Raw genomic sequence first — 25,586 nt, 5'->3', positions numbered from 1 at the left:
GAACAATATGGCATTAAACTTGCAGTAACGCTATGAAATATACGGAGCACAGAACAATATGGCGTTAAACTTGCAGTAACGCACAGAACAATATGGCGTTAAACTTGCAGTAACACACAGAAATATATGGCGTTAAACTTGCAGTAATGCAAAGAAATATACAGAGTTAAACTTGTAATAACGTGAAAAAAATACATGGAGTTAAGCTTGCAGTAACACACATAACTATATGGCTTTAAACTGGCAGTAACGCAATAAAATATACAGCGTTAAACTTGCAGTAATGCACAGAACTATATGGCGTTAAACTTGCAACAGTTGGGATAGGGGGAGTGGTGAAGCATGTGAGGTGGTTTAGGTACACACTGTTCTTGCACCTAGTCTTCCAAATGATCAAGTGGCATGCTTTGAGCAAAAGCCAGCTTAAAGAGCAGATTGGCAGTAACACATTCATATTCCGATTTATGCACTGCCATAGGGGACAAAAAATGTAAAAATATAATATTGTAATATTGTAAAAATGTAATATTTATCTACATAGAATTGTTAGCTGTCCAAAACAACGCTGATAATATACAGTAGCTGCTCTGACCCCAGCCTTTCATTGACCCATAGGTTATACATTCCTTCATCCATTCCTTGTGCACTACATTATAGGTTGCTCCCTATTTTGTTGAAGAACCTGAAAGCTTTTTATCCAAAAGTCTGTGATTCACAAACTTTATGAATTCCAGGGATTCAACACAAATCTATGCTAGCTACCGAACCTCATCCCTACACTTGTATTTATAGCATAATCATATTATGAATAATAATAATAATAATAATAATAATAATAATAATAATTAATATTAAACATAGCATTCTTGGCCATCAAACGTCACATTTTTACTGTTTCATGGACAATATATCATATTGGTATTTTTATAACCTTCTCTTTCTATGGTGCAGACAAAGATGGATTCTGTGTATTTTATGTTTTACCTTTTTTTCCTACTCTATATGCAGATTCATATTCCAGTCCATCAGTAAAAAATAACAGAATTATTCTTTATAAACCTGATACTCTCACAGCCTTCAGCTGAGCCATGAAATCAGTGTCAACATCCTGGGCTGCTGTCAGTGATAATGAGGTGGGAGAAGAGGAAGAAGTGATTGGAGTCTATAGGAGACTCGGCCATGTTGTCTTCAGATATTTACTTAGAATATTGTGGTTGTTGTCTTTGTGTGTGACCCCCTGTGGATCTGACACCCAGAACTCTGCTCACCGCTGTGATATGACTATGAAGAATTATACATTTGAGTACAAGTATTCTCAGGATGGAGACATCATTATAGGAGGGATATTCTCTGTACATTCTGTAGTGACACGGTGGCATCAGAAGGGAAGTCTTATTACAAATCTCATGTGTTCAGCGTAAGTGAAATATGAAGAAACTGATATGCAAAACTTCCAATCTGATCTACAGAGCTGTGTCTTTGAGATTTGTGTGATAATGTGCAGGATTCATTCAGTCTGTTCAGCTTCATAATTGTGAAATTAAACCATATCCTTCAATCTGTTAATGAAAGCCATGTATGGCCCTTTCACACACAAGCGTTCCATTGCCATATGTTAATGCACATATTTATTAATTATGAATAGCTGCCATTGCACTGCAATGAATTAATAGGCATGTATGACCCTTTTTTTTTATAAGGCAGAACATTGCAGAGCATGGTATGTGTATTATGGTTCCTAGAGGTGTGTTGAGTGTAGGTATCTTCTGTACAATGTATTGGGGGGGCAGTTCACAATGAATGACACCGCATTGCCCTGCCCATAGAGAAGGTAGTTTGCCATGCATTATTGTAGCATGTGTTAAAGTGTGCATTTCTGCCATGATGCACAGGTACAAATGAGTCTTTAACTACTTCCCAACCGCCCCATAGCCGAATGACAGCTACAGGGTGGTTGGATAACTCTGGGAGGGCATACAGAATCCTGCTCTCACGTGCCCCCTGAGGCACGCAACCGCTCGGTGTAGTGTGAGCGGAGAGGGGGAGAGAACAGATGGCAGCAGCGCTGTGGGCTAGATCTGTAGTGCCCACAGTGCTGCTCTGTGATAATTGCAGTCACATCCATCCATGCTCAGCCATCCCTCCACGCTCGGCAATACCCTGTCATACCCTGCCTTACCCTGCAATACCCTGCAATACTCTGCAATGCCCTGCCATACTCTGAAATACCCTGCCATACTTTGCAATACCCTGCCATACCCTGCAATACTCTGCAATACCCTGCCATACTCTGCCATACCCTGCCATACCCTGCCATACTCTGCCATACTCTGCCATACCCTGCCATACCCTGCCATACTCTGCAATACTCTGCCATACCCTGCCATACCCTGCCATACCCTGCCATACTCTGCACTACTCTGCCATACCCTGCCATACCCTGCCATACTCTGCAATACTCAGTGATACCCAGCCATACTCTGCCATACTCAACCATACTCGGCCATGCTCAGCCATACTCAGCCATGCTCAGCCGTACTCAGGTGTACTCGGCCTCTGTATGTGGCCAGGCTGTGGCGGTCTCACACATGTGGTATCGCCGTACTCAGGAGGAGTAGGAGAATATATTTTGGGATGTCATTTTTGGTATGTACATGCTATGTGTTAGAAATATTGTATAAATTGACAACTTTGTGTGAAAAAAATGTGTTTTAACCACTTCCCGCCTGCCGGCCGTCATATGACGTCCTTGACTTTGTGCGAGGATATCTGAATGATGCCTGCAGCTACAGGCATCCTTCAGATATCAGCTTTTTCAGCCTGAGATTCCCTACACCATAAGAATGAACATAGTGGCTCTTCCATTGCCTGATCATTCTTATGGGAGGCAAGAGGGGTCTCCCCCCTCTTGCCACCCTCCGGTGCTTCTACCGACTCACCGATATGATCGAAGCCAGGATTATTTTTTTTTATTTCAGGCTTCTCAGCCTAGAGGTGAGATGCAGGGTCTTATTGACCCCATATCTCACTGTAAAGAGGACCTGTCATGCCATATTTCTATTACAACAGGGATGTTTGCATTCCTTGTAATAGGAAAAAAGTGATCAAAACATTTATTTTTGGTAAAAAAGCGTCAAACTAAAATAAATAAAATAAAACGAAATTTAAAGTGCCACTGTCCCCATGTGCTCGCATGCAGAAGCAAACGCATATGTAAGTCCCGCCCACATATGAAAACGGTGTTCCAACCACACATGTGATGTATCGCTGCGAACGTTAGAGCGAGAGCAATAATTTTGGCCCTAGACCTCCTCTGAAACTCAAAACATGTAACCAGCAAAAAATGTTAAAGCGTCGCCTATGGGGATTTTTAAGTAGTGAAGTTTGGCTCCATTCCACGAGCATGTTCAATTTTGAAGGGTGACATGTTAGGTATCTATTTACTTCATCTTTCACATTATGCAAAAACATTGGACTAACTTTACTGCTTTGTTTTTTTTAAAGCACAAAAGCTTTTTTTAAAAAAAAATGCATTTGAAAAATTGCTGCGCAAATACTGTGCGAGATAAAAAGTTGCAATGACTGCCATTGTATTCTCTAGGGTCTCTGATAAAAAAAAAAAACATATATAATGTTTTAGGGTTCTATGTAATTTTCTAGAAAATAAATGATGATTTTTACATGTAGGAGAGAAATGTCAGAATTGTCCTGGGTTCTCCAGAACGCCTGAAGGTGCTCCCTGCATGTTGGGCCTCTGCATGTGGCCACACTGTGTAAAAGTCTCACATATGTGGTATCGCCATACTCGGGAGTAACAGCAGAATGTGTTTTGAGTGTAATTTGTGCTATGCATATGCTGTGTGTTAGAAATAACCTGCTAATATGACAATTTTGTGGAAAAAAAGAAAAACAATCTTGATATTGAAAAGAATTGTTGGAAAAAAATACAACTTTAAAAACCTCATCATGCCTCTTACTAAATACCTTGGACTGTCTACTTTACAAAAAGGGGTCATTTGGGGGGTATTTGTACTTTTCTGGCATGCTAGGGTCCCAATAAATGAGATAGGCAGTCAGTACTTTAGGTGTGATCAATTTTCAGATATTGGCACCATAGCTTGTGGACTCTATAACTTTCACAAAGACCAGGAAGTGAGGGGAAATCTTTCCTACAAAGCCCTGGATAGTGGTAGCAATAGACAGGCCTCCTAATCCCTACTCTATCCAAAAGAAAAAAAAAGGTTTTGGTTGGACATGCACTATAAGAAACCACAATAACATTAAATAATGTTCATATTTCTGATGGCCAGATATTTTGTGAAATGTATTAGTTACCTGTGATTTCCTATTTGCTAGTTCGGTGAAATTCTAATGAATGTGTGCTATTCTGATCTTGTGCACAGCATATCTCTGTGAAAGCATTTTTATGATCATATTTGGCCTGAGAACTGAGTGATATCTTATATCCGCTAAGTTCAATGAAATATATAAAAGTGCAGTGTGAGTATTACTGAAGATTTGATAAACAGCTCCACTAATATAAAAAAAATTGAAACTACAGCCATTTTTTTTTCTGCAGGGTCTTATTTTTTCCAGAAAATGTATATTGTTGTGGGGGGGGGGGGGTAAGGGGATTTAATCACTTCAACACCGGACACTGTCACGCGCTTCCTGCCCAGGTTAAAATGGTTGTAAATCCTTACAAACCACTTTGACCTACAGGTAAGCCTAAATTAAGGCTTACCTGTAGGTCCAAGAAATATCTCCTAAACCTATACGGTTTAGGAGATATTTACCTGAAGACAGCCACCGCTGTCTATGGTGCATGCGCCGTAGACATCGGTGCGCAGCCGCGCACTGGGCAAGCCGCAGATCGGTGAGTGACGTCATCGCTGCTCCGGCGAATCACAGCACCGGAGCAGCGAGACCCACCAAGAAGATGGACGCTTGGAACTACAGGGGACAGCGGTGACTTTTCTGGCTCCTGTGTCAGGTAAGTGACACATAATGGACTACTATGCGATGCGATGCGATGCGATGTGATGCATAGTAGTCCATTATGCTTTACCTTTGCAGGGAATCAAAGAGGAAGTAAACTCATCAGGGTTTACTTCCTCTTTAATTTTCAGCACTTTCACACTTTAAATTATAATTAATTAGTCATGCAACACTGTACCCATATTATAATTTGTTTCAGCCTAGGTTCACACTGACAGCGGGAATTCAGCTGAACTCAAAATTTCATTCTTGCATGTCAGCCCCGACTTCGGGGATGATTTCAGAGACATTTGTGTGGGTTTCTGTACAGATGTCTATTGAAATCGCACCCCGAAGTTGCTAAAAGTAGCACAGAAACTACTTTTGGGAATTGGTGCTGTGCAGCAAATGAGGCATCGCACCGATTTGGACGGTGGGATGCAGGTAATAGCCGCCGATTTTGTATGCAATTTGGCATGTCAAATCACATGCCAAATTGCTGCAATGTAAACCAAGGCTCACACAATAATTCCGCGTACACACTATCCTATTTTCCGACAACAAATGTTGGATGTGTGCTTGTTGGTGGAAAGCCTGCTGTTGTTGGACTTTCCGATCGTGTGTACACAAGTCCGTCGCACAAAAGTCCACGCATGCTCAGAATCAATGCTCACCAAACACACCATTATCAGAAGAAGCCCAAAGGGTGGCGCTTGACTATTGAACTTCCTTTTTATCGGCTCACCATACGTCTTGTACATCACTATGTTCGTAACTGTTGGCCAGCATTTGTGTGACTGTGTGTATGCAAGACAAGTTTGAGCCAACAACCTTTGAATAAAAATCCACGGTTTTGTTTTGGAAAGACTGATCGTGTGTACAGGGCATCAGAGTTTACTTTTGGTGGTATTTAATCACCACTGGGTTTTTTTTGTTTGTGCTATGAATGAAAAAATACCCAAATATTTGAAAAAATACCAACAATTTAGAAAAAAAAAACATTTTTTAAAGCATGTTTTTCTTTGTTTATTTTATAAAATGTTGCAAATGAGTATTTTTTTCTTATAAATGTTGACCAAAATTTATACTGCTAGATTGCTTTGGAAAAAATAACCCAAATCAGTGTATATTATTTGGTCTTTGTGAAAGTTATAGAGTCTACAAGCTATGGTGCCAATCATTGAAAATTGATCACACCTGATCTATGGATAGCCTCTCATTTTTTTGAGGCACTAAAGCCCTGTGAAAAGAAAATTGGGTAGAATTGGCGCTATACCTTTAAATCAACTATAAATTTCAACTCACAAAATCCTATAATCATTGGTGCTGTGAAATTGCTGCTGTGTGAAATGCTTAAAAAATTATTAAATTATTAATATACATGCCCTTTAGCAAGGGCCCCGTGCTGTTATAAATTTCAAGTGCACCTTTTTCCTTATGAAAAATAAATAAATAAATATATATATATATATATATATATATAGATATGTGTGTGAAAATTCCTAAGCGTTATAAACCATTATAACACCATTAATCAACATTTATAACCCGTACCAGTGATTGTGCCAAAAAAACTGATGAAAAATGAAAAAAAAAAAAAAAAAATTGTTAAAATTAACAAGTGAATTATAATGTGCAAAAAGTTCAGATCCTCCAATTTCTTTTCCTATGAGTGTGGAAATATAGGCAAATGCTTTATAATATGCAAAACAGTTCACAAACAATATTTTATTTCCAAGTGGTGACTTGTGCAAAATTTCAAAGCAAATTCCCGGTGCGCTTTGGTGAAATTAAATTCTATGGCGCTCACCAGATCCTTAGCCCCACTGGGGCAAAATTGCCTCCACAGTGTTAGCCCCTGTGCCACTCTTTGGCGCCCCCCTGGGAGTCTGGTTTGTCATCCACAGATAAAGCTCTCATTCATATGGTTCATAGAAAAAGAAGGAAGTCCATAGTGTAGTATGTCTTTATAATGTATTTATTAGAAGAAGAAAATTACTCACATATCATAAATGGTGTGCTCGCAATGTATAAAAAACTTCCACTGCCGGCCACTGCGGTTTACTATAGAGAGGTCACGTCCTTATGGCCACGCCCTACCGGTTTTGTCACGCAGGTCATCAGGAGCAATTCTACCCAATTTTCTTTTCACACTTCAATAGGCCCCATCCAACTGGGGGGGCATATCAAGTAGAGGCAGCTCTTACCCATTATTATTCTACTATCACTCCACTGTCATTCCATAGCGCAATCTCACCCTTTCTTTTCTCACTAAAGCCCTGTACACACGATGTGAAAATTGGAAGTAAAATTTCATCCGACGAACCATCTGTCGATTTTCAGATTGTTAGTACGGTGCTTTCGACAACCAATTCCGATTTTTTTTGTACAACAAAAGCTGGATGTGCAGACTATAAAATTTTAATTGTACGTGAACACAACGTCCGATTTTCGTATAATTAGTATGTTTTTATCCGAAAAAAATCATAAGAGCAAGACTACGCATGCTCAGAAATGAAAGAATACATACAAAACCAGCCAACACATTACATCACTTCTGAAGTTTTATTCTGTCGTACGAGAATTGTCATACAGTGAGTAACCTCTTCACTTTCAACATGAGACTAGCATGCAGCGCAAAACGGACGAATGGCCATCCGAAAATCTAATCGTGTGTATGAGGCTTTAGGCCCCTTTCACACATGCGGACCATTCATTTCATCAGTTCAGTCAAAACAGATGAAGTATTCATTCATTCTTCATCAGCTGCTCAACGTTTTTTTTCATCAGCTGCTCATTCGTTTTCATCAAGTGCGCATCAGTTTTTTTTTACATCCACTACAAATGCAAAAATGGATGGAAAATTGACTGTTTGTCAGTTTACATCCATTTTTCATCCCATCCATTTTTTTCAACGGAGGAAAAATAGAGTTTTGATCAGTTTAAAAAAAAACAAAATGGATGTTGACAGATGTGGATGTAAATGGATATAAATGGATGATCATCTATTTATATCCATTTTTTCATAGAGATGCATTGATGTCTGTTTTTCATCCGTCAATAGACATGTGCAAAAGGAAAAAAAATTGTTTAGTTTAGTTTTGGTTTAATTTGTTAATTAATTAATTTTGTTTAGTTATATTCGTTAAATTTGTTAAATTAGTTTTCGGATTTCGTTTCGTTTTCTACCGAATTTTAAAAATCGGTCACATTCGAAAATATTTCAACCAAATTCGAAAATATTTCTACCGGATTCGAAATGATTTCAACATGATTCGACATTATTTCAACCGCATTCGAAACTATTTCAACCGGATTCAAAAAATATTTTGCAACCCGACTTTATGGCCATGTATCTTGAGGTTACTTTGGACAATTTGGAAATGTTGTAGTGCTAGTTCTATTGTGTTTGCATACAAAATTTGGTGTTTCTAGCTATAAGTGACCCCAAGATGTGTGGCCCCAAAGTCGGGTCGCAAAATGTAATTCTCTGCTGCAGAAAAGTGCTTGACATTTTGTGACCCAACTTTGAGGCCACGTATCTTGGGGTCACTTGATGCTAGAAACCCCAAATTTGGATATGTTGTAGTGCTAGGTTTTCATACCTAATTTGGGGTTTCTAGATATAAGTGACCTCGAGATACGTGGCCCCAAAGTCGGATCACAAAATGTAATTTTTCTAATTTGATTCGAATTTCGTCCGAATTCGGTTGAATTCGTTAGCATTGTAATTCGGTAATTTGGATGCATCCGCATGTCCAAATAATATAAAAATATCAATTTGGAACAAAACGAAATGCACATGTCTATCCGTCAACAGATGGATGAAAAAACAGACAAACAGCATGTTTGAAAGGGGCCTTACATGCCAAGACAGTACAAATATCCCCTAATGACCCATATTTGAAAAATACACATTCCAATGTATTTAGTAAAAGTCATGGTGAGTTTTTTTTGTGTTTTTTTTTCCACAATTGTTTGGAAATTGAAGAAATTAAATATATTTTTTTCACAAAAAATTTAATCTTAACAGGTTATTTCTCTTACACGGCAAACTTGCAACTACACCCCAAAATACATTCTGCTACTCGTCTTGAGTATGGTGATATCACATTTGTGGGACTTTTCCACAGCCTGGCCACATAGAGAGGCCCAACATCCAAGGAGCACCTTCACCCATTATACACTTTAAGACCAGGCTTTCTTCTGACACTTTTTGTTTACAAGTAAAAATCTGTATTTTTGCTAGAAAATTACTTAGAACCCCCAAACATTATAGATTGTTCAGCGGAGGCCCTAGATAATAGATAATAATGGTGAGTTTTAAAAAATGTTGTGCCGTGGTATTTGCGCAGCAGTTTTTTTAAATGCGATTTTACACACTGACGCAAAAATAAATTTTTATGAATTTTAATGCAGACAAACACAATATAATCAACAATTTTTTGGGGTAAAATGTAAAATATGGTGTTGTGCCGAGTGAATAGATACCAAACGTGTCATGCTTTAAAAATTCTGAATGCTTGTGAAATGGCACCAAACATTAGTATTTAAAAATATTCATAGGCGACGCTTTATAAGCATTTACAGATTATCACTTTAGACTTACAGAGGAGGTCTGATGCTAGAATTATTGCTCTCACTCTGATGTTTGTGCTGCAATGCCTCACATGTGTGGTGCTAACGCTGTTTATGTATGCGTACAGGACCAGCGTGTGCGTTTGCCTTTGCACACGAGCACGGAGGTACTTTCAATGCTTTATTTTTTTATTGCTGGGACATTGGCATTCTGTGACAGATGTTTTTGTGCACTTGTACACTGTGACAGATGTTGATCATTCACTGGCAGACAATAACAGATATTTCCGTTCCACTAGGTTCAACAACAGATGTTGATGTTGCAATAGAACATTATTTCAGATGTTTTTGTGCGCTGGTACACTGTGACAGATATTGATAGGACACTAGTACACTGTGACAGATGTTTTGTACACTGGTACAGATGTTGATGGGACACTTGGACAGGGACAGATGGTGCTTGGTGCTCTGGTGTGGGATGGCTGCAGTCTGTGATCACTTTGTATTGCTGAACATTAAAATCATCAGCTACACAGAAAATGTTACAGGCTGCAGCATCCCCCTCTCCGCCTCGCACTGAGTTCTCACTGAGCTCAGCGGGGAGAGCTGAAACAGAAACAGGGGTCACTGTTTATACTGTGTGTAGGCTGTGATTGGACACAGCCATCATGTGATCAGGTGGGACAATAACAGTACCCATATCCTGATCTGTGATGTGCTGTGTTCGAGGGACACAGCCATCACAGGATTGTGCCACTGCGCAGTCTAGAGTCGGCGCTAGGCACATTTTCTTATGGAATGTGAAAGTGAGTCCAGTCAGAACAGCAAAGCTCCCACCCAACCATTTATGTGCGGTGGCCGGGTGGAGAGCCGTTAAATGAACTTAACATTTTAACATTGCACACAAAAGTGGCTTTGCAAGTGAAAGGATTAAAGACAATGCAGTTACAGAAAAATACCCATTGAACAGTTTTTTTTTTGCTAAATTATAGAAGGCCTCCCCTTCTCCTAAACGCTACAACATGGGAGGATTGTTTTGTTATTAACGACAGAAACTGAAAAACTGTGGGTGGGCTCAAAAAGACTCTTTGAGTTAACAAAGGCAAAGTGAGCAGGAAAAAAAATCACTAACATGCTTTGGGGATAGCCTGACCATGCCTGAGAAGTGGTGCACCTGCATGAATTATACAACCTATTATGGCAACATTAACCTACAACCTATGGCAACATTGTTTACGTTGCTGGAAAATTACAGCTTCAGCCACCTACCTCTGTTTGTGAACAAACATCTGGGGATTTGCCTATCCCATACCAGACTCTTATCCTAGGTGAGGGTCTGATATAGATGCTAATAGGTCACCCCACACAAAACAAAGTGTGTGATTTTCCTCATGGAAATATAGAGTCCCTTATCCTTGATTTGGGTCAGATATGGATGTCAAGAGGGACCACACAATAAAAATGGCATGTGACCTCCCCCTACATATCCATATCAGACCATTTGGGTCTGCATGTGGTTACACCCAAAATCAACACCTGAAACTTAAATGATCATGTCAAGCCAGTGAAAGTGATATCAGTAATCAGTCTTCCCTTCTGAACTATATGTAGCACTTACCCCAGAAGGAGCAGCTGAATTTTTCTGGGCTTACCGATTACCTCCACCAGCTCGTACTCATTATTCTTGTCTAGGGTTCCCAGGGTTGATAACCCAGTAATTGTACAGACCGACACTTGAATTCCTTGGCAGGATTTTTATTTTGCATAAAACAGTTGAACAAACTCAGTCTCTAAGTTGGGAATAGAGGATATCAGGGTAGAGTTTAGCTCAGGTGCTCGGAACTGCTGACTTCAATAAAAGTCTCTCTCTGTACATAATCCAGGGAATAGCCACTCGCAACTGGACTCTTTAACTGTTGGATAAATCCTTGAGCTTGGATTTAGCAGCCAACAGGTAATTCTAGCTTTGCAAAGTCTCTCACACAGACTTGTTTGAAGAACTTAATTGTAACCAGAAGGATAGAAGTAGGAACTTTTCTTACTGTACCAGAATCTTTTAGCCGGTCCAGTGATGCCGTAAGAAATGCGGATTCAATCAATCTCCATGCCAGCTCAGCTCAGCTTCCAGGCTCTTACTGAGCAGCCAGCATTGTGCGTGGCCCTCTTACTGAAGAGTCCTCCCCTAGTTGCATGTAGAGTTGCTGGGCCTCTCCAAACCCCAGACATCACCGGAACACCTTAGAATCCTCCTTCCAGTTACTGTGCCTCGGACTAGCCAGTTCCGAGGCTCTGAAATGGATGGATCAGCACCCCAGGCCATGAGGGCCCCTGGGGGCTGGTCAGGAGGACCAGGACCACAGAGTCAGCAACAACTTCTGGACCGGAACCCAGAACCACATGACTTCAGCACCTTAAGTACCCCCTCCCGGAATACACAGCGAGACAAACTCCCACTGATTGGCTCTGAGAGAGAGATTGGTACCCAATGCGTCCAACCAGACTGTGTTCTAAGGCCTCTCACAGGTGCAAACCCCACCTATGACCAGGCAGAACCTTAATACAGCCCAGCCAAACTGATGCCAAAGCATAATTCAGCACAATTAACCCCCAAACTTAACTACAGTTTTGGGCAAAAACTAGATTTGCAGACATAGCGCATACTCATTAGGAGTACCGGTGCTACATATACAAGGCTACATGCCTTCAACATGGAGGCACCAAAGCAGCACAATGTTGAGGACAAGAGCCTAATTTCTACAACCCTGGTCTGATGGTTGTGGGGGTCTGCATGCTGGGGGCTTTTTGCAAATAGGAAACCCCAGATACAGGCCATACCCCCATGTGAATGAGTAAGGTGTACACAGCACACCTCTGTATTCATAGAGAAAGTGAAGAAATAAGACACACCACATTTTTTGAAAAGTCCTTTATTTAAAAATTAAGAACAATCCCAAAAGGTAAGTATATTAATCGGTTTTGTCAAATGTTTCAGATCCAACCCACCAACACGATCGAGCGATGAAACAAATTATGTTGACAACTCTTGATTTCCTAAGAACCAGCTAGAAAGGAAGCTGTTATATTTAGCATTGGCAGTAATATTTATGATTTTTTTTTTTTCTATTATGGTATTGGTACTTGCCTCCCATGCCTTTTGTTTGCCAATAGCTTGTTTATTAGCCCTCAAACTCAGGAAGATTTTCTTATCTCTAGCCCCAATCTTTGATGGTCTCTTACAACATGTCTGCAGGACCCAAGCAGTCCTGTAGCAAAGTCTGTAGTCTCTGGCCCTTTCTTCTAGTAATTCTTCATTCTCTGGCCTTCTTCTGTACAATTGCATACTGTATACTGAATATTCTGTGCAGCTACTTGGTGATTTCAGGAGCTACATAGGTCCTCTGTTCCTCCTAAATTGCCAACCACTCCTATAATTCATATAAATACAGAAATGAATTAATTCTACAATATGTTTCACAGAGCAATACACAGGACCACCAATCCCACAATAGATCTGTAGTTGAAATGTGTTGTACGTTTTGCTATAGAGAACTTCTGCTTGAATCCTTGTGCTGTAGACCAATGAAAAACTATCCATTTTCTGCAGGGTTTACCGGAGAGAATACAGACATCTCCTGGCTTTTATATTTGCTATTGATGAGATAAACAGCAATCCAGATATTCTTCCCAACATAACTCTGGGATACCATGTGTATGATTCTTGTGGATATGTGAATAAAGCTATAAAAGATGTTCTACAGATATTGTCTGGACATACAAAGGAAGCTCCAAATTATTCCTGTATGGAGCGGGGTGCCCTGGCTGGTTTCATTGGAGATCTCAATTCTGACACCACTCTCCAAATGGCCCAGCTGCTGAATCTATATGGTTACACCCAGGTAAGAAAAGCGGAGTTCCCTGTTTTACATAAGGTAAGGACAGCTAGTCATCTTATGGGGAGGTGGGTCGATAGGGAACAAAAAGCCCTTGTGGCAAAGAATCATAAAGTATAACCAGTTGTGGACCGACTCCTGTACATATAATGTGACAGAGCGACTGCTTTGGTCTGGATCACATACTATATATACACATTTGTAATCAGAGTCTGCACTTGGAAATGCGATAATACTAACTACCAAGACCTGAGATGTGCCTTGGCCTAGCTGGTCAGTATGCCTAAAAGAGGGCATACCCGGAATGAATATGAATGAAATGTAAATGAAACAATGAAAGTATAGGGGAGGGTGGGTGGCATTCGGAACCCAGAAATGATCCGATGAAGGATCTGATGGAGGAGGAGGAGAGATATATAGCCCTCAGACTCCTACAAATCCAGGCTAGCCTGCGGCCAGCCTTCAACCTTGTAGTCAGAGTCTTCACTTGGAAATGCGATAATCCTAACTACCAAGAACTGATGTGTGCCTTGACCTAGCTGGTCAGTATGCCTAAAAGAGGGCAACAAGAGACACAAAGTAGGTGTGATGTGAAAGTTTCAATGAAGGGCCAGCAACAGCCATTCATCCAGAAAACAGCGAAAGCTACCAAAAAAGGGCGATTACGTATGAAGCTACTAAAACAAGAGGAACTCCAGCGCCCCATGTACCTGATGAAAAAAGAAGGCACCCCCTGTTCGGGACCCAGAAAGTAGCCTTCGATTGCGACAAATATCCAGTAAAGGATTTAGGATATGAGCTTGATATGGAAGGTAAACCTGGACATGAGAACAAACTGTTCATAGTAAGAGGATGCATGGGGAAGACAGAAAGAGCTGACCAGAGGAATATTGCAGAGAAGGACGAATACTTAATCCAACACCGTTACTGTGGTACGGTAATGAGACCCCAAACCCCTGGCTTGTTCCTATATTCTAATCATGGGGACGTTGTACAGTGGGGATCAAAAGTTTGGGCACCCCAGGTAAAAATGTGTATTAATGTGCATAACGAAGCCAAGGAAAGATGGAAAAATCTCCAAATGGCATCAAATTACAGATTAGACATTCTTATAATATGTCAAAAAACATCAGATTTTATTTCCATCATTTACACTTTCAAAATGACAGAAAACAAAAAAATGGCGTCTTCAAAAGTTTGGACACCCTGCAGAGTTAATATCTTGTACTGCCCCCTTTGGCAAGTATCACAGCTTGTAAACGCTTTTTGTAGCCAGCCAAGAGTCTTTCAATTCTTGTTTGAGGTATCTTTGCCCATTCTTCCTTACAAAAGTGTTCCAGTTCTTTGAGATCTCTGGGCTGTCTGTCACGCACTGCTCTTTTAAGGTCTGTCCATAGATTTTCAATAATGTTGAGGTAAGGAGATTGTGAAGGACATGGCAAAACCTTCTGTTTACGCCTCTTGATGTAATCCCCCGTGGATTTTGAGGTGTGTTTAGGATCATTATCCATTTGTAGAAGCCATCCTCTCTTTAACTTCAGCTTTTTCACAGATGGCATCAAGTTACCATCCAAAATTTTCTGAAATTTTATTGAATCCATTTTTCCTTCTACTCGTGAAATGTTCCCTGTGCCACTGGCTGCAATACAACCCCAAAGCATGATTGATCCACCCCCATGCTTAACAGTTGGACAGAGGTTCTTTTCATTAAATTCTGTGCCCTTTCTTCTCCAAACGTACCTTTGCTCATTCCGGCCAAAAAGTTCTATTTTAACCTCATCGGTCCACAGAACTTGTTTCCAAAATGCCTCAGGCTTGTCTATATGTTCATTTGCAAAGTTCAAACGCTGATTTTTGTGGTGAGGATGTAGAAGAGGTTTTCTTCTGATGACTCTTCCATGAAGACCATATTTGTACAAGTATCTCTTTATAGTGTAATAGTGTACCACAACTCCAGATCTTTCTGGAGGGATCGTGCAGTCAAACTTGGGTTTTGAATTGCTTTTCTCACAATCCTGCAAGCTGTTCTGTCTGATATTTTTCTTGGTCTTCCAGATCTTGCTTTAACTTCCACTGTTCCTGATGACTGCCATTTCTTAATTACATTCCAAACAGAGGATATTGACATCTGAAAATGCTTTGCTATCTTCTTATAGCCTTCTCCAGCTTTGTGAGCGTCAACTATTTTCAGTTTTCTAGACAACTGCTTAGAAGAACCCATGGTGCTGATTGTTGGGGCAAGGTCAGATGAGTCTGGCCATTTAAAACCTTTGAGATTGACATCACCTGGTCTTCCCAGACGATGATTGAGAACAATCCATGACACTGGCAGGTCTCAGCTTTGCAAAGGGGCAGTGTATGCTATAAATTCTGCAGGGTGCCCAAACTTTTGCAGGCGCCTTTTTTTTGTTTTCTGTAATTTTGAAAATGTAAATGATGGAAATAAAATCTAACGTTTTTTGACATATTATAAGAATGTCTAATCTGTAATTTGATGCCATTTGGAGATTTTTCCATCTTTCCTTGGCTTCGTTATGCACATTAATACACATTTTTACCTGGGGTGCCCAAACTTTCGATCCCCACTGTAAGCGTAATAAAGGGAACTGCCTAGAGCACTAACTGTTAACTGTGCCAAGGGTATGAGATAGGAAGACAAACACGACAAAAACCTGGTAGTCGTGCCAAAGGGAACATCCCTAACTACCCTTTATGATGGCTTAGAGAGGGTGAGCTGCAAAAATGGACAGACTGACAGAAGTTTGTAGGAGCCTGAAATGCTGGTCACCTGTAAGATACTTGAATACGCCCTTTCTGGAAGAAAAATTATTAAATTTAATGGATAAGCTAGTGGGAAAATAAAATTTTGAAATAAAAAAAATAAAAAATTATAATCTTGACCTAGGAGGACAAGGTCCATATGGAGTAGGAGGTTGAGGTGGCGGTGGATGTGGCGGTGTAGGTGGAATCGGCGGTGGAGGAGGACGAGGTAGACAACACTGGTTCAAAAATACAACAATGGCTGGGTAAGGCCGGTGATGTGTCGAATTCTGTCCCCGTCGATAGTGTCCGCCCTGTACTGCGTTTGCTCAGTATGTAGGACAAGGGAATTTTGAAAATCTCCGAAGACGAACGGCGCTGCGTGGTGAGTCCAGGTTCAAGCCACACCATCCGAGGTTCAAGCCGAGCGAAGCGAGGCTGTGCCAGAAGCATGGCGAGCGAAGTGTGGTGAGCGAAGCGAGCATATGAGGGGCCCTGTTACTATGTGCTACCGTATGTCCACTTGGATGGTGGGGCTTGAACCTGCACTCACGGGGCAGATGCCGTTCATCTTCCGAGATTTTCAGAATCTCCTTGTCCTCGGGCCAGACACTATCCGATGGCCAGACAGTTTTTGTCAGAACACCGGTATACATGTCTATTCTGCAAAAGGTATGGATACATTGGCTCTGGACAAGCGGCTGCGCTTGTCTGTGATAACGCCCCCTGCCGTGCTAAATACACGTTCAGATAATACACTGGCTGCTGGGCAGGCCAGCACCTCCGAGGTGTAAAGGGCAAGCTCAGGCCATGTGCCCAATTTGGAGACCCAGAAGTTGAAGGGGGCAGACCCGTCATTCAGTACATGTAAGCGTGTGCACACATACTGCTCCACCATGTTGGTGAAATGCTGCCTCCTGCTAAGACGTTCCATCTCAGCTGGTGGTGCTGGTTCTTGTGGCGTGCTGACAAAGCTTTTCCACATTTCAGCCATGCTAACCCTGCCTTCTAAGGTGCTGGTGGTGCCCCGGCTGCGTTGGCGACCTCTTCCTCCTCCTCTGCCTTCGCCTTGTGCTTCCACCGTACCCCCGCTGTCAGGTGGGAATGCCACCAGCAGCGCATCTACCAGCGTGCGATTGTACTCGCGCATCTTACGGTCACGCTCCAGTGAGGGAATTAAGGACGGTACATTGTCCTTGTAACGGGTATCGAGCAGGGTGGCCACCCAGTAATCAGCACCAGTTAGAATGTGGGCAACTCGGTGGTCGTTGCGGATAAACTGTAGCATGTAATCACTCATGTGTGCCAGGCTGCCTAGAGGCAACGAAAATCTGTCCTCTGTGGGAGGTGTATCGTCTGTGTCCTCTGTATCCCCCCAGCCACGCACTAGTGGTGGTCTGGGTGCCACCCTGCCGTGAACATGGATCCTCCTCCTCCTCCATCTCCTCCTCCTCATCCTCCACCTCGTCATCCTCCAGAACTGTGCCCTTGCTGCCGGACAATTGTGTACCTGGTGTTTGTTGGTGCAGGAACCCACCCTCATAGCCACTTGTGAATGACTGCCCTGAAAGCCTTGCAAATAATCCCTCTTCCTCCTCCTCCTCCTGTGCCACATCCTCTTCCATCATCGCCCGAAGCGTTTTTTCAAGGAGGCATAGAACTGGGATAGTAACGCTGAGAACGGCATCATCTGCACTGGCCATGTTGGTGGAGTACTCAAAACAGCGCAGCAAGGCACACAGGTCTCACATGGAGGCCCAGTTATTGGTGGTGAAGTGGTGCTGTTCCGCAGAGCGACTCACGCGTGTGTGCTGCAACTGAAACTCCACTATCGCCTGCTGCTGCTCACACAGTCTGGCCAGCATGTGAAAGGTGGAGTTCAACCTTGTGGGCACGTCACATATGAGGCGGTGAGCGGGAAGGCCGAAGTTACGCTGCAGCGCTGACAGGCGAGAAGCAGCAGGGTGAGAGAGCCGAAAGTGCGCACAGACAGCCCGCACTTTCTGCAGCAGCTCTGGCATATGGGGGTCATTTTTAAGGAACCTCTGGACCACCAAGTTCAGCACATGTGCCAGGCAAGGGATGTGCGTCAAACTGGCTAGGCCCAGAGCTGCTATGAGATTTCGTCCATTATTGCATACCACCAGGCCAGGCTTGAGGCTCACTGCCACCAACCACTCATCGGTCTGTTGTTCCATGTCCCTCCACAACTCCTGCGGGGTGTGTGGTTTTTCCCCCAAATAGGAAACTTTTAAAACTGCCTGCTGTCGTTTACCCCTGGCTGTGCTGAAGTTGGTGGTGAAGGTGTTACGCTGACTGGATGAGGAGGCGGTAGAGGATGAGGAAGCGGAGTAGGAGGAGTTAGCAACAGGAGGCAAACTGAAGCGCCCTGCAATCCTCGGTGGTGGAAGGACATGCGCCACACTGCTATCCGCCTCAGGCCAAGCCGCCACTGCATTTACCCAGTGTGCTGTTAGGGAGATATAACGTCCCTGACCGTGCTTACTGGTCCACGCATCCATAGTTAGGTGGACCTTGCCACAGATGGCATTGTGCAGTGCACACCTGATTTTGTCCCCCACTTTGTTGTGCAGGGAAGGGATGGCTTGCCTGGAAAAGTAGTGGCGGCTGGGCACGACATACTGTGGGACAGTCAATGCCATCAGCATGACAGCATTTCAAAGGCGAGGGATTTTGAAATGCTGCCATTAAGGGCCACGGATCATGGATGGCTAGGGGGGTACTTCCTCTTCCGCTCCAGTGTTTGGGAGATAGAGACCTGAATGCGTCCATGGGACATTGTGGAGATGGTTGGTGACCCAGGTGGTAGTGTTGCTGGCAGATCCTCTGTTTGCGGGTTGGCAGGTGCCACTGTCACTAAAGAGGTGGATGAAGAGGCCGAGACTGCAGCAGAAGAGGAAACAGGAGGAGCCAGAGACCTTTCTTGGTTTTTGAGGTGTCTACTCCACTGCAGCTCATGCTTTGCATTTAGATGCCTGGTCATGCAGGTTGTGCTCAGGTTGAGAACGTTTATGCCTCACTTCAGGCTCTGATTGCACAGCGTGCAAACCACTCGTTTCTTGTCATCGGCACTTTGTCTGAAGAACTGCCACGCTGGGGAACTCCTTGGACCTGGCTTTGGTGTGCTCGGTCCCTTGCTGCATTGGGCAGTAGCAGGCGTACTGTCTAGGGGATGGACGCTCCGCTTTTGCACCCTGCTCCCTCGTCTGCTGTGCTGGTGGCTCTGTGTGACCACCGCCTCTTCCTCCGAACTACACTGGTCACCTGCATGACGTTGATTCCATGTGGGGTCCAGGACCTCATCGTCCTCCACATCATCTTCCACCCAGTCTTCCCCCCTGCCTTCCTTGTCAGTCTGCACAATTGCGAAAGCAGCAGCAGTTGGCACCTGTGTTTCGTCATCATCCGAGACGTGCTGCGATGGCCCTCCCATGTACTCATCTTCAAATATAAGTGGTTGGGCATCAGTGCACTCTATCTACCCTTGGAAACCCTGCTAACAGAGTCATCAAAAATCAGAAGAGACTGCTGCATGATTTGGGGCTCAGACTGCTTGGCTGATTTGCAAGGGGGTGAGGTGAAAAACTGATGGACACCGGCTGCAGGTGCCAACTCTGATCTTTCATCAGGAGACTGGGTGGGAGACAATGTGAAGGAACCGGAGGCACTGTCAGCAACCCAATCTACTATCGCCTGTACTTGTCCTGGCCTCAACATTCGTACAGCCGCATTAGGCCCGACCAAATACCGCTGCAGGCTCTGTCATCTACTTGCACCTGAGGAAGGTGTTTCACTTGTGCGTGTAGCTGGCACAGATCGACCACGTCCTCTCCCTGCAAAAGGAGCTTCACCAGCAGCACCACGACCGGGCCACGTCCCTTCTTTGACGTTCTCCTCATATTTTCCAAATTTAGGATCTTGCCCTAAATGGGTGTTTTTGCAATAGCAGAATACACCCAGAGTATGTAAACGTGTATCTTAGAGCTGCAGAAATGGCGAAAATGCTATGCAAAAAAAAAGTTTTTGCCCTAAAAAATTTTTTTTGAATAGCACAATAGAAGAAAAATATATAAATTGTGTAACACACACCTCCACATATGCAGAAAACACTGCAAAGTGTTTTTTTTGCACTAAATGGGTGTTTTTGCAATAGCATGTAAGTATGTAAACGTGTATCTTAGAGCTGCAGAAATGGCGAAAATGCTATGCAAAAAAAAATGTTTTTGCTCTACAATTTTTTTTTAGAATAGCACAAGTAACACACACCTCCACATATGCAGAAAACAATGCAAATTTTTTTTGCACTAAATGGGTGTTTTTGGAAGAGCAGAATACACTCACATTGTACAGGGTGTATGGCACAGTAACATATGCAGTGCGGGTGCACTGAGCTTGCAGATAAAAAATTAGATTTTCTCTGGCACTGGGCTCATGGCAGTGTAAAAAGACTGTGCACTGCAACCCAACCAGGTAAATCTGTGTAGATCGCTGAGTTATTAGAATAGATTTCTGAATCTGGACTCCTACATAATTCTCTCTCTCTCATACCGTTTCCCCTAAAATAAGACCTAGCGTGATTGTCGGTGTTGGCTGCAATATAAGCCCTACCACCCAAATAAGCCCTACTCTGTTTCCTCAAAAATAAGCCCTACCCTGAAAAGAAGACCTACAAGGACTTTAACTAGGGCTTATTTGGGGGTAGGTCTTTTATTGCAGCTATCACCGACAATCACACTAGGTCTAATTTTAGGGGAAACACGGTAGCACCAACAGGAACCTTGCCCTACACTGTCTATCTTTTCTCTCAGTGCAGTGTAAAATCGCTGACTAATTAGAATAGATTTCTGAATCAAGACTCCTATGTTATTCTCTCCCTAACAGCAGCCAGGAACCTTTCGCTACACTATCTAAAGCAGAGTGACGTGCTGTGCAATGTGCCTCTAGCTTAAATAGAGGCTGGGTCACATGCTGCATTGGCCAATCACAGCCATGCCATTAGTAGGCATGGCTGTGAAGGCTTCTAAGGGCACACCAGTTAAACGAATGTTAATTGGCTGCCCTGTAGCTGTTAAAAAAGCGCCATTACATTACCGAACACTGAACCCGAACCCGAATACACAGTCAATTGTTCGGGACCAAAAAAAACAAAAGTTCAACACTAGTATGCAGCAACCTGCAGAGCCAAGACAGGTAATTAAAAATGAACACTCAGGGCTGAGGTACCCACAGACCATGGTGGGTAGTAATAAAGGTGTAATGGTGAGCATGCATTTATGACGTATGGTATACCGGCGAGAAGATCGTGGGACGACAATCAATTAAAAACGAAATCTCAGCCCGTATGTGACAGATGTGACAGACCCTGGATGTGAGCACTAGCTAACAGAATTGCTAAGAACAAAATACTACGACAGGAATGCTACGAATGAAAGGCTACGACAGAAAACAGAGACAGATAGCAAAACTGAACCCTCAGGGCTAGTGTACTCACAGACCGTGGTGGGTAGTCGTACAAGTGTAATAAAATGAACGTGCATCATATGACGTATGGTATACTGGTGAGAAGATTGTGGGACGACTATCAATTAAAACAAAACCTCAGCCCGAATGGATTCGTAGACGTGACAGACCCTGGATGTGAGCACTAGCTAACATAAATGCTACAACCAAAGCTACGACAGGACAATGCTACAAAAATAAGCTACACAGGAAACGCTACGACAGAAAAATGCTACGAATGACATGCTATGAATGAAAATGCTACGAATGAAAATGCTACAAATGAAAATGCTACAATGACATGTTATGAATGAAATGCTACAAATGACATGCAACAAATAAAAATGCTACAAATGAAAAAGCTACAAATGAAAATTCTTTGAATGACAAGCTATGAAATGCCGGAACGCTATGAGTGGACATGGTATGACCAAGAGGCTGAGGCTGGACGCGCTGACCGACTACGCTAGGACGCCCCCGCTAGATTGAACCCGCTAGACTGGAACGTCATGACTGAACATGAATGACAGCACCCGTTATGACAGTGACACACTATGACAGGCCCGCTATGGCAGGAAGCTATGATTATGACTTGAAAATAAAATGCTGTAACTGAACATAATGACAGAACCGCTATGACCACCTGCTGACAAACCATCATGACAGAACATTCTGTGACTGAACATGCTAAGACAGAAAGATACTGACAGGAACATGCTAAGACAGGAACACAGGCAAGGAATCCCATGAACCGACCACGGCAGTGGAGCTAACCCACCAATATGCCCCCTCATCCTGGTACTGCCCTGAGTGACCCCCCCTCTCTGCAGCTTGAAAGGGGAGGGGTGGCGAGCATGGGGGCAGGACGGCATAAGAGCTACTAGATTTTGATGTTGATTTCCTTAACACACAGAAAAAGTGCCAATATTACACCACAAAACAGGTATATCCCTGTATTAATTCCCCTTCTTTGTCAAGGCCGCTCATCTAACCCTTGCTGTAGGTAATTGCTCCATGTGCGGTCACATGTGAACAGCTGCAGAGCCTGTGGTTGATTGTATGGCTGATTGGCAGCAGCTCATGAATACCTGGCTGTACAGGCTGCAGAAATGCTGATCTGGGTGTGTATAACCCTGGACGGATATATATATAGGGATGTACCCGACGTTCGAGTCAAAACAATATGCGGTGTTTGCGGCAAATTAGAAAGCTGCCGGAACACCGTTAGTCTATGGGACACTAACATGAAAAATCAAAAGTGATAATTTTAAAGGCTTATATGCAAGTTATTGTCATAAAAAGTATTTGGGGACCTGTGTCCTGCCCCAGGGGACATGGGTCAATGCAAATCTTTTTTTTTTTTTAAACGGCAGATTTTTCGGGAGCAGTGATTTTTTTAAATGCTTAAAGTGAAACAATAAAAGTGAAATATTCCTTTAAATATAGTGCCTGGGGGGTGTCTATAGTATGCCTGTAAAGTGGTGCATTTTTCCCGTGTTTAGAACAATACCGTAGCAAAATTACATTTCTAACGGAAAAATTTACATTTAAAACTGATTGCGGCTGCAATGAATTGTCGAGTCTCGGAAAAATAGATAAAACTCATTGAAAAAAAGAGAATGGGATCCCCCCAGTCCATTACCAGGTCCTTTGGGTCCGGTATGAGTATTAATGGAAACCCCAAACCAAAATAAAAAAAAAAAAAGTGTGGGGGTACCCCTAAAATCCATGCCAAGCCCTTTGGGTCAGATATGAAATTTAAGGGGAACCCTGCACCAAATTTTAAAAAAATGGCGTAGGGGTCCCCCCAAAATCCATACCAGACCCGAAGGGTCTGGTATGGATTTTAAGGGGAACCCTGTGCCAAAATTGAAAAAAAAATGGCGTAGGGGTCCCACCAAAATTCATACCAGACCCATATCCAAGCACACAACCTGGCAGGCCACAGGAAAAGAGGTGGGATGAGAGAGCGCTCTTATCTCCTTAGTGAGGTTGTTAGTTATATGTTCAGATGTCTGCTTCAGTGCTTTATGGAGCATTCATTCAAATTGTTTTAAAGGAGCTGGGGGAGCAGAGGAGTCCTGAGAGGATTTTTTCTGTGTCTGACTCATGTGGGGAGTCTGACTGTGGTAGAATTTGCCTGTGTGAGCTCACTGAGGCATTGAGGGAGGAAGGAGCCGGCACAATTTTAGCTGCGGCTCGTGGCTGTATATCCTTAATGGAGGAATTATTAGCCTTGGTGTGGCTGCCTCCTAGCACCATTTATGTAGTCAAAATGAAGTTCCAGGTTCCTGGGAACTAGCGGGAGAAGATGGGTGTATTTATAGCCAGCAGCCTCAGATGCATCAGCAGCTTTTATCCTCCACGGAGTGGAGTTCTTAGCCCTTGTACACATGGTCGGAGATTCTGACGGAATGTGTCCGATCGGACTGTTTTGGCGGATATTCCGACTGTGTGTGGTCTCCATCGAACTGTTTCCGTCGGAGTATCCGACGGACCAAGTTTTCCAACTTGTTGGTAAAATTTTCCAACAAAATGCTCCGATCGGACATACTCCGATCATGTGTGGAGAATTTCGATTGCACAAAGTGCCACGCATGCTCAGATCAAATTCCTACACCAAAGCTATTGGCTACTAGCCTGAACATAGTCCCGTCGTAACGAAATAACCTCATCACATTCTGAAGATCGGATTTTCCGACAACTTTGTCCGACCGTGTGTATGCAACAGTTTCGGATAAAATCCGTCAAACAAAATCCGACGGATTTGGTTGTCGGATTGTCCGACCGTGTGTACAAGGGCTACTCCACGCATGCACCCCCCTGATGCTTAACATCCAAATAAACACAGTAGAGGGTCTTTGGGGAGCTGTACATTGTTGACTCTAAAGATGTATACAAGCACAGAGCTCCGAAAGCAGATATAGCTGAACATTCCCATAAGCGGTGAAGTATTGTGTGCACCAAGGGCATTGTGCTTGGGTAGAGTTCGCCATGATGGTGTGGAAAGGGTAGTAAGCTCCGTGGATGATTTTAAATTGAGTTTCCTGCCATGACTCTGAGTTTGTGAATGTAGTGATAATCTGTTACATTTTTTTTTTTTTCCATTTTTATGAGGAACATCTACCACAACATCGCTAGTACATGGAGGAATGAGACACTCTTTATTACATCCATTCATATGAGGAAACAATTATCTTAAACCACATCAACCCACAGAATATCCACGGGGACTGCCCCACATGTGTGTGTGACCAAACTAGAAATAGTTGGTCCACTTGGAGGGGTGAGTTCACAACTATGTAGGGGCATCCGTCTTGTGAGCACATATCAAGCACGGATTCTTATCCACTTTGTAGAGCACAAGCACTTTACTTTGGATTTGGAACTCTTATTGCTTTTAGGTTATTGATGTTTGCAACAAACTATCTGCATGGGACTTTTTAGCGATTATTTTCCAAAGTCGCATTGGTTTCAAATGTGATATTTATTTAACATTTTTGGCACTTAGCACATTATAGTTATTTTCTTTAGCAGTATCATTTTGCACTTGTAAAGTTTTATTTACTGCAGCTGTCAATTTTCATATTATCAATTACTTATATCAATATTTAGATTTCTTTGGCGCTTTTTTTTTTTTATGATGCTATGAAAGTACATTCAACTTCTTTGGTTGACCATGGCAAGGCCTGTTCTGAATTAAACCTGTCCTGTTAAACTGCTGTATGGTCTTGGCCACTGTGCTGCAGCTCAGTTTCATTTTCTTGGCAATCTTCTTATAGCCTAGGCCATCTTTATGTAGAGCAACAATTCTTTTTTTCAGATCCTCAGAGAGTTCTTTGCCATGTTGAACTTCCAGTG

General features: G+C 42.7%; 1 protein-coding gene across 1 annotated transcript in view; it reads left to right on the top strand.

The window, feature by feature from the left end:
- Positions 1–1,094: 1,094 nt before the first annotated feature.
- The window catches only part of LOC143958247 (vomeronasal type-2 receptor 26-like), a 93,948-nt gene continuing 69,456 nt past the window's right edge, over positions 1,095–25,586 (top strand). The window contains exons 1-2 of the mRNA XM_077467766.1: positions 1,095–1,417; positions 13,160–13,451. Coding sequence (XP_077323892.1) covers positions 1,278–1,417; positions 13,160–13,451 — 432 coding nt within the window. The 5' untranslated portion in view covers positions 1,095–1,277. The remainder of the gene's footprint in view (positions 1,418–13,159; positions 13,452–25,586) is intronic.

The sequence above is a fragment of the Lithobates pipiens genome, unplaced genomic scaffold, assembly GCF_037356315.1.
Source record: "Lithobates pipiens isolate NorthernLeopardFrog02 unplaced genomic scaffold, aLitPip1_a1.2 Scaffold_6, whole genome shotgun sequence".
Taxonomy (NCBI): Eukaryota; Metazoa; Chordata; class Amphibia; order Anura; family Ranidae; genus Lithobates; species Lithobates pipiens.
The sequence above is the reverse complement of the archived record's forward strand: the minus strand, read 5'-3'. Positions and strand labels throughout refer to the sequence as shown.